At 56.6% G+C, this 19,048-nt stretch overlaps 1 protein-coding gene across 3 annotated transcripts; it reads right to left on the bottom strand.

The window, feature by feature from the left end:
- Positions 1–5,175: 5,175 nt before the first annotated feature.
- LOC113983677 (class I histocompatibility antigen, F10 alpha chain-like) lies at positions 5,176–11,246 on the bottom strand. Of its 3 annotated transcripts, none has more exons than XM_039389555.1 (7): positions 8,702–9,014; positions 6,909–7,172; positions 6,447–6,722; positions 5,926–6,198; positions 5,706–5,810; positions 5,569–5,607; positions 5,176–5,214 (listed from the first exon to the last, which is right to left on the bottom strand). In XM_039389555.1, the coding sequence occupies exons 1-7, from the start codon at positions 8,766–8,768 to the stop codon at positions 5,201–5,203; spliced, it is 1,038 nt and encodes a 345-aa protein (XP_039245489.1). In that variant the 5' UTR covers positions 8,769–9,014; the 3' UTR covers positions 5,176–5,200. The 3 variants fall into 3 exon arrangements, with proteins under 3 accessions (XP_039245489.1, XP_027568832.2, XP_039245483.1); XM_027713031.2 differs by lacking the exon at positions 8,702–9,014 and adding an exon at positions 11,001–11,246 and having other exon boundaries at positions 5,183–5,217; XM_039389549.1 differs by having other exon boundaries at positions 5,183–5,217.
- Positions 11,247–19,048: the final 7,802 nt, after the last annotated feature.

The raw sequence follows: 19,048 nt of genomic DNA on the forward strand, positions 1-19,048 counted from the left end.
TTTACGCATTTTATATATATTTACATGTTCTTATAAATTTTATATGTATTTATATATTTACACATTTATATATATTTATACGTTTTATATATATTTATGTATTTATATGTATTTATACATTTCATATATATTTATACATTTTATATATATTTATGTATTTATATGTATTTATACACTTTATATATATTTATACACTTTATATTTATTTATACACTTTATATGTATTTATATATTTATATATTGGTGCATTTATATATTTATTTGTTTATATATTTTATATATTTATACATTTTATATGTATTTATATATTTATACATTTTATATGTATTTACACATTTCATATATATTTATACATTTCATATATTTTTATAGAACAACCAAAAGGAAACTTAGATACCTTGTTTATAAATTTTATATGTATTTATATATTTATACATTTAATATTTATTTATATATTTAAACATTTTATATATATTTATACATACTATATATATTTATACATTTCATTTGTATTTATGTATTTATGTATTTATATATTTATACATTTTATATATATTTATGCATTTTATATATATTTATATATTTTATATGTATTTATACATTTTATATGTGTTTATGTATTTATATATTTATGCATTTATTATATTATTATATTTATATGTTTATATATTTTATATATTTTTATTTTTATATATTTTTTATATTTATATTTTTATATATTTTATATATTCATATTTTTATCTATTTTATATGTATTTATACAGTTATAAATTTTATATATGTGGGGGGGGTGTCCTGCCACGGTCGCCAAAGGAACCCAAAAATCCGGAATAAAGGAACCCAAAAACCCGGAATAAAGGAATCCAAAAATCCGGAATAAAAAAACTCAAAAACCCGGAATAAAGGAACCCAAAAATCCGGAATAAAGGAACCCAAAAATCCGGAATAAAGGAACCCAAAAACCCGGAATAAAGGAACCCAAAAACCCGGAATAAAGGAACCCAAAAATCCGGAATAAAGGAACCCAAAAATCCGGAATAAAGGAACCCAAAAATCCGGAATAATAAAGGAATCCAAAAACCCGGAATAAAGGAACCCAAAAAACGGAAGAGAGAGGTAGCGGGACTGAGATAGTTGAACGACGCGACAGTGAGCGAGGCTAACAGCAGAGGAGGAGTAGGGTACACAGAATAAGAGGAGTAGAATAAAGGAACCCAAAAATCCGGAATAAAGGAACCCAAAAACCCGGAATAAAGGAACCAAAAAACCCGGAATAAAAAAGGAATCCAAAAATCCGGAATAAAGGAATCCAAAAACCCGGAATAAAGGAACCCAAAAATCTGATCACAACATCTATTGATCCATATCGATAACGGGCGGGGCTTCGATCTGATCACAACATCTATTGATCCATATCGATAACGGGCGGGGCTTCGATCTGATCACAACATCTATTGATCCATATCGATAACGGGCGGGGCTTCGATCTGATCACAACATCTATTGATCCATATCGATAACGGGCGGGGCTTCGATCTGATCACGACATCTATTGATCCATATCGATAACAGGCGGGGCTTCGATCTGATCACGACATCTATTGATCCATATCGATAACGGGCGGGGCTTCGATCTGATCACGACATCTATTGATCCATATCGATAACGGGCGGGGCTTCGATCTGATCACGACATCTATTGATCCATATCGATAACGGGCGGGGCTTCGATCTGATCACGACATCTATTGATCCATATCGATAACGGGCGGGGCTTCTCCTGGCCCTCGGATCGGGGAGGGGTTTGGGAGAGTCTGGGGGCTCTGCTCCTCCTCAGCACTTCCCGCTGTTCCCATTCCCGCTGTTCCCATTCCCGCTGTTCCCATTCCCGGTGTTCCCATTCCCAGTGTCCTCATCCTGGTGTTCCCATTCCTGGTGTTCCCATTCCCGGTGTTCCCATTCCCAGTGTCCTCATCCTGGTGTTCCCATTCCCGGTGTTCCCATTCCCAGTGTCCTCATCCTGGTGTTCCCATTCCCGGTGTTCCCATTCCCAGTGTCCTCATCCTGGTGTTCCCATTCCTGGTGTTCCCATTCCCGGTGTCCCCATCCTGGTGTTCCCATTCCCAGTGTTCCCATTCCCGGTGTTCCCATTCCCAGTGGCCCCATCCTGGTATTCCCATTCCTGGTGTTCCCATCCTGGTGTTCCCATCCTGGTGTTCCCATTCCTGGTGTTCCCATTCCCAGTGTCCTCATCCTGATGTTCCCATTCCCAGTGTTCCCATCCTGGTGTTCCCATTCCCAGTGGCCCCATCCTGGTGTTCCCATCCCATTCCCAGTGTTCCCATTCCCAGTGGCCCCATCCTGGTGTTCCCATTCCCAGTGTTCCCATTCCCAGTGTCCTCATCCTGGTGTTCCCATTCCCGGTGTTCCCATTCCCGGTGTTCCCATTCCCAGTGTTCCCATTCCTGGTGTTCCCATTCCTGGTGTTCCCCATCCTGGTGTTCCCATCCCATTCCCAGTGTTCCCATTCCCAGTGTCCTCATCCTGGTGTTCCCATTCCCGGTGTTCCCATTCCTGGTGTTCCCATTCCTGGTGTTCCCATTCCCAGTGTTCCCATTCCCATTCCCAGTGTCCCCATCTTGGTCCCCCATGTTCCCATTCCCTTCCTGGTGTTCCCATTCCCAGTGTTCCCATTCTCGGTGTTCCCATCCCATTCCTGGTGTTCCCATTCTCAGTGTTCCCATTCCCATTCCTGGTGTTCCCATCCTGGTCCCTCATGTTCCCATTCCCATTCCTGGTGTTCCCATTCCCGGTGTTCCCATTCCTGGTGTCCCCATCCTGGTCCCTCATGTTCCCATCCCATTCCTGGTGTTCCCATTCCCAGTGTTCCCATCCTGGTCCCTCGTGTTCCCACTCCATTCCTGGTGTTCCCATTCCCGGTGTTCCCATTCCCAGTGTTCCCATCCCACTCCCAGTGTTCCCATTCCCATTCTCGGTGTCCCCATCCTGGTCCCCCATGTTCCCATCCCATTCCTGGTGTTCCCATTCCCGGTGTTCCCATCCTGGTCCCTCGTGTTCCCACTCCATTCCTGGTGTTCCCGTTCCCAGTGTTCCCATTCCCGGTGTTCCCATTCCCAGTGTCCTCATCCTGGTGTTCCCATTCCTGGTGTTCCCATTCCCGGTGTTCCCATTCCCATTCCCAGTGTTCCCATCCTGGTCCCTCATGTTCCCATTCCCATTCCCAGTGTTCCCATTCCATTCCTGGTGTTCCCATTCCCAGTGTTCCCATCCCATTCCCAGTGTTCCCATCCCATTCCCGGTGTTCCCATTCCCATTCCTGGTGTTCCCATCCCATTCCCAGTGTTCCCACTCCATTCCCGGTGTTCCCATTCCCGGTGTTCCCATTCCCATTCCCAGTGTTCCCATCCTGGTCCCCCATGTTCCCACTCCATTCCTGGTGTTCCCATTCCCGGTGTTCCCATTCCCATTCCCAGTGTCCCCATCCTGGTCCCTCGTGTTCCCATTCCTGGTGTTCCCATTCCCAGTGTTCCAATCCCACTCCCGGTGTTCTCATCCTGGTCCCTCGTGTTCCCATCCCATTCCTGGTGTTCCCATTCCTGGTGTTCCCATTCCCGGTGTTCCCATTCCTGGTGTTCCCATTCCCGGTGTTCCCATTCCCGGTGTTCCCATTCCCATTCCCAGTGTCCCCATCCTGGTCCTTCATGTTCCCATTCCCTTCCTGGTGTTCCCATTCCCAGTGTTCCCATTCCCAGTGTTCCCATTCCATTCCTGGTGTTCCCATTCCCAGTGTCCCCATCCTGGTGTTCCCATTCCTGGTGTTCCCATTCCTGGTGTTCCCATTCCCAGTGTTCCCATCCCACTCCCGGTGTCCCCATCCTGGTCCCTCATGTTCCCATCACATTCCTGGTGTCCCCATTCCCGGTGTTCCCATTCCCATTCCCAGTGTTCCCATCCTGGTCCCCCATGTTCCCACTCCATTCCTGGTGTTCCCATTCCCAGTGTTCCCATCCCATTCCCAGTGTCCCCATCCTGGTCCCTCATGTTCCCACTCCATTCCTGGTGTTCCCATTCCTGGTGTTCCCATTTCCGGTGTCCCCATTCCTGGTGTTCCCATTCCTGATGTCCCCATTCCCAGTGTTCCCATTCCCATTCCCAGTGTCCCCATCCTGGTCCCTCATGTTCCCATCCCATTCCTGGTGTTCCCATTCCTGGTGTTCCCATTCCCAGTGTTCCCATCCCACTCCCAGTGTTCCCATTCCTGGTGTTCCCATTCCCAGTGTTCCCATTCCCACTCCCAGTGTTCCCATTCCCATTCCCAGTGTTCCCATTCCCATTCCCAGTGTCCCCATCCTGGTCCCCCATGTTCCCATCCCATTCCTGGTGTCCCCATTCCCAGTCCCCGGTGTCTCCAACCTGCTGCCGATGTCCCCATTCCCATTCCGGGTGTTCCCATCCCAGTTCCCGCTGTCCCCAGCCTGCTCCCAGTGTCCCCAGCGTGATCCTCCAGGTCCCCATTCCCATTCCGGGTGTCCCCATTCCCATTCCCAGTGTCCCTGCACCCATTCCTGGGGTTCCCACCCCAGTTCTGTTTTCCGCATTCCCATTTCCATGTGTCCCCATTCCCAGTTCCTGCTGTCCCCAACCTGCTCCCAGTGTCCCCAGCGTGGTCCTCCAGGTCTCCATTCCCATTCCTGGTGTCCCCATTCCCATTCCTAGAGTTCCCACCCCAGTTCTGTTTTCCCCATTCCCATTTCTGGGGTCCCCATTCCCATTCCTAGAGTTCCCAACCCAGTTCTGTTTTCCCCGTTCCCGTTTCCGTGTGTCCCCATTCCCATTCCTGGAGTTCCCATGCCCATTCCTGCTGTCCCCATCCCTGTCCCCAGTGTCCCCATCCCATTCCCCCCTGTCCCCATTCCTATTCCTGGTTCCCAGAGAGGAACTGCCGGATGCCGGAGGAGGGAGCCAGGATTTATTGCCCAAAGCAGGAGATTTTCACACCCAAATTAAAGCCTCCGGAATAATTGTGGTCCTGGGTTTCACACGGGAAAAAGCAGGAAGTTGATCCATCGGGAAGAGCCGCAAGGGGGCCGGGGTGGGTGGGAGCAGCGGGATGAGCTCTGCCAGCAGCTCCTGCCTTTCCGCAGGGAGAGGGAAGGGGCGGATCCAGCTCCAGGATCGCTCAGGCTGTGATTCCTGCTGGGATGAGAGTGGGGAAAGGAGTCACCACATCCCTGTTCCCATCCCAGGGGATGGAGCCGACTGTGGAGCCCAGGGAGAGTAGGAACTGCTCTGGATTCCCTCCTGATCCTGCTCTGTCCATCCCACCCCAATCCCACACCATCCATCCCACCCCAATCCCACTCCAGAATCCAGCCCTGATCCCAGTCCACAGTTCCACCCGATCCCACTCTGGAATCCTGCCCTGAGCTGGAATCCCCTTCCAATCCCACTCCAGCCATTAGGCCCCCATTCCCCTCTGGAATCCCGGCCTCCATCCTGGGATCCCTGCCCAGAGGATCTGGATCCACACACGCTGCTGGGACTCACTGGTGGGCGCGGGGTCGTATCCATTCCCCTCCCTCTTCCCTATGGAAAGAAAGCGGGATCAGCACCCGTGGCACAGGATCCCCGGCATGCTGCCGGGCGGATCCGTGCCCCTTCCCGACCCCCATCCCGGGAGTTACCGGATCGGAGCTTCCAGACACCAAGGCCAATGATGATGATGATGACGGCAACGATGACGGACACAGCGACCAGCACTGGGGTGGAATTCCAGACGGATTCCGGCTCTGGGAAGGGCAGGAATGTGAGGAGGGGGAGGGTTACCCCCATCCCGCTGCTCCACACTCCCAAACTCCTCCTTCCCAAATGCCCAGTTCCCACATTGCCCGTTCCCAGCCTCACCCCAGGCGAAGATCCCGGGCTCTGGCATTCCGGCGTGCTCCACCCGGCACCGGTACTGCTCCCGCTCCCCCGGCAGCGCCTCGATCCTGGCCCAGCTGTGGAAGGTGCCGTCGCTGTTGGGAACGATCCCGCCCCACTCCGTCTCCTGATCTCGCAGTTCATCCCCCTTCAGCCAGTTGATCCCGATCATCCCGGGGTAGAATCCGTACGCGTGGCAGGACAACGTCAGGATCCCGTGTTCCTCTTTCCCGGACACATGGACATCGGGGGGATCTGGAATGGGATAACAGTGAGATCCATTCATGGAATTCTCATGGGAATGGGATTGGGATGAGATCCACCCACAGAATTCCCACTGGAATAAGACAACAGTGGGATCCATGCATGGAATTCCCATGGCAGCTGGATGACTCAGATTCATCCATGGAATTCTGACGGGAATTCCCGTGTTCCTCAGTTCCACCCTCCCAAATCTCACATTCCCAAATCCCACATTCCCATGGGAATTCTGTCTCCCTCACCTTTGCGCTCCAGCACCTCCCGCCCGTATCCAATGGATTCCCGGAGTTCTTCCGGACAGATGTTCCCCAGGTAATGTGTCAGTCTCTCCACCTCGATCCCATCAGATTCCCATTTCCTCTTGGTGATCTGGGCAGCTCCATCGGCCGCCACGAAGCTCCCGGATCCCAGCTCGAAGGAGATGAAATCCCGCCCATCGACGCCATCCCGACTGGATCCACGGACACTCCCGTCGGACAGGAGGTCACAGCCATAAAGCCGCTGCACCGTGTGGAGACCTGGGGGGTGGGATCGGATCCATGGAGACCCTGGAATTGTGTCCCAGCCCCACGGAGCCCCATTCCAGCCCTATGGAGCCCCAGAGTCCAATAGAGACCCACAGAGCCTCATCCCAGCCCTTGGAGCACTTTGGATCCACATCCCAGCCCTAAAGATCCCTCCATTCTCCGGCTCCCCCCACTCACCCCCACTCCAGTTGTACCGGCCCCGTGCTATCTCCAGGTTGGTGGCACCCATGAGCTGGTTCCCCTTGTGGATCTGGTTCACAGAATCCCAATATCCCGGCTCGGCTCCGGCCGCCATCCACGGCGTCAGCGGCTCCGTCCGGCCCCGCTCGCTGTCGTAGCGTGCGAAGGGGATCCCGTCCACGTATCCCATGGACAGGTACTGAGGGACCCCCGGGCTGGGCTCCGTCACCGCCACCTCCAGGTAACGCAGGGAGTGGAGAACTGGGGGGACACGGAGATTTGGGGGATCCAGGGGGGTCATGGGAATGGGGAACTGGGAGAGCTGGGAGAGCTGGGAAGGGGGTTTGGGGATTCCAAGGCTGAGGAAAGGAAGGTAGGGACTGGGAGAGGGGGTGTTCAAGGGTCCCTGTGCCCAGGAAAGGGGGGCCCAGGGGTGGGAAAAGAGAGGTCATGGGGTGAGTCAGAATGGCTGGGAAAGGGGGTGCAGGGGGGTGTTGGTGCAGGATAAGGGGGTTCAATTGGGTCCTGGAGCCGGGGATAGGCGTTCAGGGGTGTCCCAGTGCCCAGGAATGGGGTCCAGGGTGGTCCCAGTGCTAGATAAGGGGGTGCAGGGGGATTCCTGTGCCTGGAAATGGAGGTTCAGGGGGATCCCAGTTCCCAGAAATGGGGGTTCAGGGCGGTTCCCTTCCCAGGAATGGGGTTCAGGGGGTCCCAGTGCTGGATAAGAGCATTTAGGGAAGTCCAGGTGCTGGGGGAGGGGGTTCAGGGAGGTCCCTGTGCCAGGAATGGAGGTTCAGGGGGGTCCCGGTGCCCAGGAATTGCAGTTGAGGGCGTTCCTGGTGCCTGGGACCCCCCTGCAGGAAGCACAGGGAGGGGAGAACTGGGGGGGTCACAGGGATTGGAGGGTTTGGGGGGTCCAAGGGTCAAGGAAGTGGAACTGGGAGAGCTGGGAAGGGTCCAAGGTTCAAGGAAAGGGGGGGCTGGGACTGGGAGAGGTGGGATAGGGGATCCAGGGGGTCCCTGTGCCCAGGAAAGGGGAGTCCAGTGGTCCCCGGTATTGAGGAACGTGGGGGCTGGGGGCTGGGAAAAGCAGGAATGGCGGTCCAGAGGGTCCCAGGGTCAAGGAAAAGGGGCACAGGAGGGTATTTGTTGAGAGTAAGGGGGTTCAGAGGGATCCTGGTGCCGGGGATGGGGGTTCAGGATCCTGGTGCAGGAAAAGGGGGTTCAGAGTGGTCCCGGTACAGGATAAGGGGGTTCAGGGGGGTCCCAGTGCCCAGAATAGGGGTTCCAGGATATCCCTGTGTTGGACAAGGGGATGCAGTGGGATCTTTGTGCCTGCAATGGGGGTCCAGGGGGGTTCCCAGTGCCCAGGAATGGGTGTCCAGGGGGGGTCTCTGTGTCCAGGAATGGGGGTTCAGGGAGTCCTACTGCCAGATAAGGGGGTTCAGGGGGTCCCAGCGTTGCGGTAGGGGTGCAGGGGGGTCCAAGTGCCCAGGAATGGAGGTGGGGAGGGATTCGTGTGTCAGGGAATGGGGGTTCAGGGGGGTTCCATGCCCAGGAATGGGTGTTCGGGGCGGTCCCAGTACTCAGGAATGGGGCTAGAGAGAGGACCCTGAGCCCAAAAATGGAGGTCGAGGGGGATTCCCGTGCCCGGAAATGGAGGTTCAGGGGGTCTCGGTGCCCAGGAATGGAAACTTGGGGGTCCCGATGCCCGGAAATGGAGGTTCAGGGAAGTGCCGGTGCCCGGCAATAAAGGCTGAGGAGTTGCCCGTTCCGGGGGTCCCACTTACCCTCGGGCTGCCCCCCCGAGACCCCCAGGAGCGCCAGGAGCGCCCCCAGCCCCAGCGCTGGAGCCATCGCGCTGCTCCGCTGGCCCCGCCCACACAGCAGCGTCCGGCGCCGCTACTTCTTCTGCACCAATGGCAACCCGACTGGGCCCTGACGTCACCGGTCACCGGGCAGATCCCGGCGCCGCAGGTTGGGAGACGCGACAGTGCCCGAGGCAGCGCGGGGGAGGGGAGGGGACGGGGGAATTCCTGGGAACTGACCGGAATGTCCTTTGGGAGCCCTGCTGGGACCGCCCTGAGTCCTCCTGAGACCCTCTGCAACCCTCCGCGGCCACGTCTTGCGTGGGCTCCAGGGGGTCTCAAAGTCAAGGATCTGCCCGGAGCCGAGCTGGCCAGGGAGCGCCCACCGGGGGGATTTAAGGCAGTGCCAGCGTTTCGGTCCTGTCCAGCCCAGCCGCTGTTGGCCAGGGGCCCGTGCTGGCTGCTGGCCCCGCTCCTCGCTCCGTCCCGCTCGTGTCCCACCTCCCTGCTCTGCTGCTCGGCTCGGATCCGCTCTGCTCCCCACCCGCTTCCCTCCAGCGCTGCTTCCCTGCCTGCCCGAGCCTGACTGCACCCGCTTCTCTCCCTGGGCTGGCAACCTTTCTGCACTTTCCTTTGGCAGCCTTTCCTTTTCCTCATCTTCTCCTCCCCCCCTCGCTGTTACCGTTCCTTATTGGTACCAATAAAGTCAGTTGTGTGTGTGAGACCCAACATTTGGAGGTTTGGGCCTTAATCTCGCCCTGGAAGGAATCATCTAAAAGAAGCAGGTTGCAGCCCCTGCCCGGTCTGTAACAGGGTCCCGGGGTCAGGGGAAGGGGGGGGAGGGCACTGGGAGAGGTGGGATGGAGATTCAGGGGGTCCCTGTGCCCAGGAAAAGGGGGGTCCAGGGGTGGCTGCTGTTGAGGAAAATGGGGTCTGGAAAAGGCAGGAATGGGGGTCCAGGGGGTCTCAGGGTCAAGGAAAAGGGAGATCTGGGAGAGGCAGGATGTCCAGGAAAGGGGGTGCAGGGGGGTGTTGGTGCAGGATAAGGGGGTTGGGGGGTGTCCCAGTGCCCAGGAATTGCAGTCGAGGGTGTTCCCGGTGCCTGGGACCCCCCTGCAGGAAGCACAGGGAATGGAGAACTGGGGGGGTCACAGAGATTGGAGGGTTTGGGGGGTCCAAGGGTCAAGGAAGTGGAACTGGGAGAGCTGGGAAGGGTCCAAGGTTCAAGGAAAGTGGGGGCTGGGAGTGGGAGAGGAGGGATAGGGGATCCAGGGGGTCCCTGTGCCCAGGAAAGGGGGGTCCAGTGGTCCTTGACGTAGAGGAAAGTGGGGTCTGGGGGCTGGGAAAGGCAGGAATGGGGGTCCAGGGGGTTCCAGGGTCAAGGAAAAGGGAGAATCAGGGGGCTGGGAGAGGCAGGATTGGCAGGAAAAGGTGCACAGGGGGGTATTTGTTGAGAAGAGGGGGGTTCAGAGGGGTCCTGGTGCCGGGGATGGGGGTTCAGGGGGTCCTGGTGCAGGAAAAGGGGGTTCAGGGGGGTCCCAGTGCCCAGAATCGGGGCCCAGGGGTGTCCCTGTGTTGGATAAGGGGGTGCAGTGGGATCCCTGTGCCCAGAATGGGGGTTCAGGGGGGTTCCCAGTGCCCAGGAATGGGTGTCCAGGGGGGTCTCTTTGTCCAGGAATGGGGGTTCAGGGGGTCCTAGTGCCAGGTAAGGGGGTTTAGGGGGGTCCCATCGCTGGGGGAGGGGGTGCAGGGGGGTTCTGTGCCCAGGAATGGAGGTGGGGAGGGATTCCCGTGCGAGGGACTGGGGGTTCAGGGGGTCCTCGGAACCCAGAAATGGGGGTTCAGGAGGGTTCCATGCCCAGGAATGGGTGTTCAGGGCAGTCCCAGTACTCAGGAATGGGGCTCCAGAGGGGTCCCTGTGCCTGGGAATGGAGGTTGAGGGAAATTCCCGTGCCCGGAAATTAAGGTTTAGAGGGGTCTCGGTGCCCAGGAATCGAAACTGGGAGGTCTCGGTACTGGATAAGAAGGTTTAAGGGGGTCCCGGTGCGGAGGGAGAGGCTACAAGGGGGGCCCGGTGCCCGGAAATGGAGGTTCAGGGGGGTCCCGGTGCCCGGTAATCTGTGTTCAGGGGGGTCTCCGTCCAGGAATGGGGGCTCAGGGGGTTCCCGTGCCCAGCAATCGGGAGTCAGGGGGTCCCGGTGCCCGGAAATGGAGGTTCAGGGAAGTGCGGGTGCCCGGCAATAAAGGCTGAGGAGGTGCCCGTTCCGGGGGTCCCACTTACCCTCGGGCTGCCCCCCCGAGACCCCCAGGAGCGCCAGGAGCGCCCCCAGCCCCAGCGCTGGAGCCATCGCGCTGCTCCGCTGGCCCCGCCCACACAGCAGCGTCCGGCGCCGCTACTTCTTCTGCACCAATGGCAACCCGACTGGGCCCTGACGTCACCGGTCACCGGGCAGATCCCGCCGCCGCAGGTTGGGAGACGCGACAGTGCCCGAGGCAGCGCGGGGGAGGGGAGGGGACGGGGGAATTCCTGGGAATGTCCTTTGGGAGCCCTGCTGGGACCGCCCTGAGTCCTCCTGAGACCCTCTGCAACCCTCCGCGGCCACGTCTTGCGTGGGCTCCAGGGGGTCTCAAAGTCAAGGCTCTGCCCGGAGCCGAGCTGGCCAGGGAGCGCCCACCGGGGGGATTTAAGGCAGTGCCCGCGTTTCGGTCCTGTCCAGCCCAGCCGGTGTTGGCCAGGGGCCCGTGCTGGCTGCTGGCCCCGCTCCTCGCTCCGTCCCGCTCGGGTCCCACCTCCCTGCTCTGCTGCTCGGCTCGGATCCGCTCTGCTCCCCACCCGCTTCCCTCCAGCGCTGCTTCCCTGCCTGCCCGAGCCTGACTGCACCCGCTTCTCTCCCTGGGCTGGCAACCTTTCTGCACTTTCCTTTGGCAGCCTTTCCTTTTCCTCATCTCTCCCTCTTCTCCTCCCCCCCTCGCTTTTACCGTTCCTTATTGGCACAAATAAAGTCAGTTGTGTGTTTGAGACCCAACATTTGGAGGTTTGGGCCTTAATCTCGCCCTGGAAGGAATCATCTAAAAGAAGCAGGTTGCAGCCCCTGTCCAGTCTGTAACAGGGTCCCAGGGTCAGGGGAAGGGGGGGAGGGCACTGGGAGAGGTGGGATGGAGATTCAGGGGGTCCCTGTGCCCAGGAAAAGGGGGGTCCAGGGGTCGCTGATGTTGAGGAAAATGGGGTCTGGAAAAGGCAGGAAAGGGGGTCTCAGGGTCAAGGAAAAGGGAGGATGAGGGGGCTGGGAGAGGCGGGATTGACAGGAAAAGGGGCACAGGGGGGTATTTGTTGAGGATAAGGGGGTTCAGAGGGGTCCTGGTGCCAGGGATGGGGGTCCAGGGGGGTTCCTGTGCCCAAGAATGGGGGTTCAGGGGGGTCCCAGGACTCAGGAATGGGGCTCCAGAGGCGTCCCTGTGCCCGGGAATGGAGGTTGAGGGAGGTTCCCATGCCCGGGAACGGGTGTTCAAGGGGGTCTCGGTGCCCAGGAATGGAAATGAGGCGGTCCCGGTGCCGCATAGGGAGGTTTAAGGGGGTCCCGGTGCTGACGGAGAGACTGCAGGGGGGTCCCGGTGCCCGGAAATGGAAGTTCAGGGGGGTCCCGGTGCCCAGGAATGGGTGTTCAGGGGGGTTTCCTTCCCGGAATGGGGGCTCAGGGGGTTCCCGTGCTCAACAATCGGGATTCAGGGGGTCCCGGTGCGGAGGGAGAGGGTGCAGGGGGGTCCCGGTGCCCGGAAATGGAAGTTCAGGGGGGTCCCGGTGCCCAGGAGTGGGTGTTCAGGGGGGTCCCCTTCCGGGAATGGGGGCTCAGGGGGTTCCCGTGCCCAGCAATCGGGATTCAGGGGGTCCCGGTGCGGAGGGAGAGGGTGCAGGGGGGTCCCGGTGCCCGGAAATGGAGATTCGGGGAAGTGCCGGTGCCCGGGAATAAAGGCTGAGGAGTTGCCCGTTCCGGGGGTCCCACTTACCCTTGGGCTGCCCCCCCGAGACCCCCAGGAGCGCCAGGAGCGCCAGGAGCGCCCCCAGCCCCAGCGCTGGAGCCATCGCGCTGCTCCGCTGGCCCCGCTGGGCGCAGTTCGGGAGACGCGAAAGCGAAAGTGGCCGAGGGAGCGCGGGGGGCGGGCCCGGGGGAATTGCCGGGAATGCCCCGGGATCCCCTTCGGGACCCCTCCCGGCACCGGCCCGGGTCCCCCCGCCACCCCCGGGCCCCCTGGACGGGCCCGAGCGGCGGGACCCCCGGGCCGGGCCGAGCTGAACTCGCGGGCCCTGCGCTTAAACTCGGCCTTAAAGGCGCCGCTTTGGGGCCAAAGCGGGGGAAGCGCCGCGATCAGCGGATGCCGCGGGGGCGGGGGGCGATCGCCCTGGGCCAGTGCCCGCCCTGGGCAACCCCCACTGCCCCCCGCAGGGGTCCCGGGGTCAAGGCAAAGGGGGGCTCCCAAAGCCCCTGCCAGGGGGGAGCGGGAGCTGGGGCAGGAGCTCCGTGGGGAGAGAAAAGGGGGGGACAGCGGGATGGGAGTCCCGGGGGGGCACACACGCTCCGGGGGGGACACACGACCCCCGGGGACCCCCCTCAGCTCCTCCCGCGGGCGGAGGCCGAGCCCCAGCCCAGGGAGACGAAGGCAAAGACGGAGCCCCGACCCCCGTCAGCATCTTGGGGGGGCGGGGGGGGCAGGACCCGGGAAACGGCGGCGGCTGCTGGGAAGAGACTGGGATGGACTGGGATGGACTGGGACAGACTGGGACAGACTGGGATGGACTGGGACGGACTGGGACAGACTGGGACAGACTGCCGCCAGCCCGGGCACATCGCCGGGGCTGGGACTCCTGAAGCAGCGGCTCCGGGCACATCGCCATGGCTGTTTCCCGTAAACCGCGGCCGGTTCAGCACAGGGAGCTGGGATTCCGGGCCAAGCCGGGCGGGCACTCGGGGAGGCGGTGGCGGAGCTCGGGCGCGGCCCCGGCGCGGCCGGAGGGGCCGGGAGGGGGGTCCGACGGGTTCGTCCCGCCCTGTCCCCTCCCCAGGGCCCGCGCAGGGAGCGGCTGCCCGCGGGCTCCTCCTTCCCGCCCAGCCCCGGCGGGCTCGGAAGGAGCCGCTGCCGCAGCAGCGCTGCCTCGTCCCGGCTCCTCTCGCTCCGACCCCTTTGGCTGCCCCGGGCCCGCCACTGCTCCCGCCCGGGGGGGACCGGCCTTGCAGCCGCCTCGGCTGCTGCCACATGGCCCTGCTGGGGCAGGGCTGGCACGGGAGGGGCTTGGAGTCCCTGCCAAGCCGAGCCGGGCTGGGACTGAAAGACAGACCCGGGCTGGGATGGACCGGGCTGGGAATATACTGGGATGGGGCTGTGGGATGGACCGGGCTGGGAATATACTGGGATGGGGGTGTGGGATGGACCGGGCTGGGAATATACTGGGATAGGGGTGTGGGATGGACCGGGCTGGGAATATACTGGAATGGGGGTGTGGGATGGACCGGGCTGGGAATATACTGGGATGGGGGTGTGGGATGGATTGGGATGGGGGTGTTGAGCCACATCGGGGCTGTGGGGGCTGGGCTGGCCCAGGATGAAGCAAGTTTGCATTTGAGCTCAGTTCTCTCTTCCCAAGATTGCTGTGCCAGATCCAGAGGGAATTTGGGAGGGGGAAGGAGGATGTGAGACTAAGAGGAGCAAGAAGAAGCAGCTTTCTCCTGCCCGTCCTGCTCTGTCTCCCCTGGGCCTCCCCCTACAGCCCAGCCCAGCCTGGGGGTCCCTCTTTGGGGTCCCCGTGACCCCCAGGTGTCTCCTTGCAGGGACCCCTCAGGTCAGGGCTGAATTCCTCTTGGATTTGCAGACAAAAAGTGGAAATTCCTGCTGACTGGTTGGATTCCCTCTCCTTTGGTGTAGTGGTTTGAACCTTGTTTTCCCCAGAGGCTAAGAGAAGTGGTAGACCCCAAGGGGTGGAAACCCCTGGAAGTTTTGAAGTTCTGCCCAATGGGCGCTCCTGCAGAAATGTAAACATATCACAACCAGACCGGAAGAGATGAGTTGTAGTTTGGGTTGTTGTAGGAGAGGTGGCCATGTTGTAGAGCCACGAGGAAGGGGCTCTGAGCCCCTTGGGCCCTCTGGGGCCTCCCAACTCTTGGCTGGGGGGCTGCAGGGACCTGGAACAGCATAAAGCTGGGCTAGGTGCCTGTAGTTATGCCGGGAGATGTTTTCTCCATGGGTGCAGAGCAGCAGCCGACACTGACCAGAGAAACGGTGGCAGAGAGCCAGAGATAAGGACCTGAACCAGAGGAGCAGCAGAAACAACATGCAGCACCAGAGAAAAGACTCCTGGAAGGAGAGCCGAGGAAAGGAGAGCCAGCAGCTGAGAGCTACAGAGTTCTTGGGGGTAAGACTGATATCAACCCCCCAAAACTCCCTTGGAGACCCTCTTGGAGAAGAGGGACATAGACTCCTATTAAGGAGAAAAGTTTTAGACATGCAGCACTGGAGAGAGAGGAGCTGAGAAGCTCAAAAGAGCGTCCTGGAGCTGGACTGGGACAGCCAGATGGAATGCAGGGGGAGTTGACCTTGGCTCCCCCCTTGCACTGCTGCCACGGTGGCAGCCTGAGAGACAGGGCACAGAGGCCCTGCAAGAGATACCAGACCGTCACGAAGACCCCCCTGTGTCTCGTGATATGACCGTGGTGAAACGACCTTGTCTGGGGTTACAAAGCCCACGGAAGACCCCTTTGCCTGTGTCAAGGGGGCCGAGGGAGAGTTTGGATACCTCCCATGTGAGTGCTGGCAGAAAGCCAGCTATCAGCTGCTGCATGTGGAGAAGACAGACAGACTGCTGCCTCAGAAGATGCTGCTGCTTAAGGACTGGAAGGGATCTGTCCTTCTTTCCCTCCTGGACTTTTATTTGGAGGGGAGAAGAGATCTGGTCCATTGTAAATACTATCTGTCATGGTAGAGATAGTTTGTGATCGTGTGTATAATGTGATGTTATATTTATTTGTATAGTCATTGTAATATATTCCCTTTCCCCCACTTTGAGTCTGGTGTGTTTTGTCTGGAAAAAAACCCACTTTGAGTCTGGTGTGTTTTGTCTGGAAAAAAACCCATCTCACATTAGGTTGAGATGTGGGAGGGGGATGGAGCTAGGGAATTGGATTTTTTGGGGCTATCTCAAACCATGACACATAGTTACAATTAAAGCTTCATTTTTTTTAACATCATGGTATGATCACTACAGCCCAGAATACCATGATTTGAGTAGCACAAGATTTCTATAGGCAGCACCAGCATAGCAAGATTTTGTAAGCCCTTTAGCACCGAATTGTACAGCACAGCTCAGCTTATGATGCCTGATCACCTGGACCTGATCACTCTGCAGGCCAGGGCACATCCTAATCCTTGGTTTGTTATGTGAATATAACGATCTTAATCTAGACTTGAAACACGTTAACAGAACAGGAGTGGCCCTTTCAGGGGAGAAGAGCCTGTTTGGTATTAAGATGGGGCTCTGTGTGCTGCTGTGCTGCCCTGTGCTGCTGTGAGGCCATCCCAGCCTGGCAGGCAGGTGCCTGTGACCTGCAAGGCCTGTGAGGAGCAAAGGAGTCGGCCTGGGGCCTGGAAATGTGAAAGCTGATAGGGAGGGGGAGAAGGGGTCTTCCTGGCGCACTGGACCTTCAGGGACTGACGATGAGGGCAAAGGGGACTCATGTAGGACCAGCTTGGTCACAGAGCACAGCTGTTTATGTCCTAAAATGCCCCCATATGAGCAGGAGGCAGGAGCAGAGTCACTGTTCACGAGTGCCATTGTTGATTGTCTTCATCAGAGAGCTCCTGAAGTGCTGCTGGGAGGACGGTAATACAGGACCTAGACATCAGGTTAGGGCAGGGGCATAAAAAGGTCACCTGAGAGGTGTAATGCAGGAGTAAATGCAGAGACTTTGTCTGGGTAAGGGATACAAGGAGCCTCCCCAAGGATGACAGGGATAAAACCAGCTGCTGCAAGACGTGATGAAAAAAGCCATCCAAGCAAAGTCAGGCCCGAGCTGGATGCCCCAAGTATAAAAGAAGAAACACCTCGGAGTGGAGCAGGAGCCGTATGAACTGTGCTGAGCTGGGCAGGAGTGAAACCACCTGTCCTGAGAAGAACTGAGTAAAACTTGATGCCCCATTCCAGGCAGGGGCCAAACCAGGCAGGTCAAGTGTTGTTAAATAACAACCAGCTGCATCCTTGGCGCATGAGAAACACTATCTGCCTGCTGAGCAGAGGTTACACCAGGTGTCCAGAGGACTGCCTGTTGCTAAACACCTCTGAAACTGTCGGGATAAATAGGACCCTCTAACAAATTGGCTTTTTACTGTTAGAAAGCAAGTGATTACTTTTATTTGCAGCCCTGCGTGTGCATGTGGCTGACAAAAATCCTGCCTCCGTCCTGACAGCAAGACATCGCTTTTCACCTATTTATACAGATTTGGCAAACAAAGAAATTAATGTTCATTGCTTCCAAATTACATCACTCACTCCCTTTCATTAATTAGTATTCTATGTGGTATTGGTTATTAATTTCTCACTTCCTACTGTAATAACTTCATATCTTTAATCTTTTTTGTATATTTTCCCTCCCCTAGGGATTTTTTGACACAAATGCTGAGCCTTTGTTAGTCTTCTTCTTTAGCTGCTGGTTTCTGCAGAAGGTCCTTGTAGTCCATAAATCTTGTGTTCCAGATCTCCTCCTTCAACAGGACATCTTTCTCTGACAGGCTTTCTCCACTGAAGCCTAACAGGGTTAACTTCAACAAAACTTACAGTTTTAGGACTTTTCCCAGGCTGTGTTCTCCCAAAGGAGCTTATGACAATTTTTACTCCATGCTGGCTAAAGTTGATTTAAGGCTGAACGCACCGCCTATGATGTGTGTTAAAAACAACTAATCAAAAAGTTAATTAGGAACACTAAAAAAATTAGAAAAGTTTTATGATTTCCAACAAGCCCCAAACAACATAGGCCAAGTGCAGCAGGGACAAAACTGTCTCTATCCATTGATGCCAGGAAAAGGCAACAGTAGTAAAACTCAACAGCCACAGGTGCTATTAAGCCGGTATTTGTTTATTTCGGCGCCGGACGTGCAGGGGACAGCTCCGCCTAACACGCGCGTGCCCTCACCATCCAGAGTGGGAGTCTGGCTAAAGTTGCGGCTGATCCAAACCTAACCAACCCTAGCGGCAGGAGTAAATGTGAAGCTGCTAAAAAGCCATCCAGGAACGTTTTCAGAGCTTGAGGACAAGACAGCAGCTGGGCGGGGGCCAGCAGCCAGCCAAGGTCCTCCCAGTGCAGCCTCTGAAGGGTTCCTTTGGCAGTCCCAGTTCAGGGTCAGCCCATGGTTGTACCCTGGGGGCAGATGAAATTAATTGGAAAGGAACCCATAAGAGTCCAGGTGCTTTGCTAAGAGTCTCACTGATAGAAGTGGCAGTGAAACCCTCAGCGTCTTGGGGGCCAGAAAAGCTGTGACCTGGCTCAGTTACAGCCCTGAGCAGGCTTTTACTCCTCAGGCCGTGTGGCTCAGGGAAGGTGTGGGAGCTCTGTCAGAGGATGACTAGCCCTTTGCCACCAGCACGGGGGGAGGTCCAGTGGCTTCCACCTGGTGGACGTGCCATGTGGGTTCCTGTGCCCAAGAACCATGTGGTTCCATGGGGTTCCCTGTGGTTCCATGTGACCCCATGTCACAAAGGGGCAGAGATGTGGCACCCATCCGGTATCCTGAGGAGCGCGCCAACGAAAATCAGTTGGACAGAGTTGGCCTTCGGGATAACTCAGCTCCTTCCTTTGCTACTTGTGTGCCTGCCTTTTTTGGATGGTTTATTGGTTACTGACCATTTCTCCTCAACTTTCCTCCTCTTTCAAAGGTAATGCTTTGACTTTTGGCACAGATCATAGAGCAGGGTATAGGGGATAAAAGTATAGGCTGATTTATACCTTCCGAGCTGTAGGCTGAGCTGTTACAACTTTTAGAGGCTGGCCAGGTATGACCTAGGCTAGAATTCCAGTTGGCTGATTCTTGGTTTTTTTTCCATAGCCTAGGATAGGTAAGCAGGGAGGTGACTGTAGTCTGAGGGGATGGGCTCAGCCCACCTTGATTGCTGTGGGAGGGAGGGAGGCAGAAAAAGGAGAGCAGCAAAGGCAGCAGTTAAAGTAGTGGCTGAAAGACGGTCACTCCTAGGAGGTGGGAAAGCCAGAGGGCTCTGTTGCTGAAGCAGTGTCAGGAGAGCAGCAGGGCCTCTTCAGAGAAGGTACCGTACATTGGAGCATTTCAAAAGGGCCT

Source organism: Pipra filicauda, unplaced genomic scaffold (genome assembly GCF_003945595.2).
Source record: "Pipra filicauda isolate LSUMZ 115617 unplaced genomic scaffold, ASM394559v2 scaffold1264_size43722_pilon, whole genome shotgun sequence".
Lineage (NCBI taxonomy): Eukaryota > Metazoa > Chordata > Aves > Passeriformes > Pipridae > Pipra > Pipra filicauda.

Coding starts and splice junctions, on each gene's coding strand:
- LOC113983677 (XM_027713031.2), bottom strand. CDS start 11,067: ATGGCTCCAGCGCTGGGGCTGGGGGCGCTCCTGGCGCTCCTGGGGGTC. Junction 6,723..6,908: donor CCGGTACAACTGGAGTGGGG/GTGAGTGGGGGG, acceptor CCCACCCCCCAG/GTCTCCACACGGTGCAGCGG. Junction 6,199..6,446: donor GGAGGTGCTGGAGCGCAAAG/GTGAGGGAGACA, acceptor ATCCCATTCCAG/ATCCCCCCGATGTCCATGTG.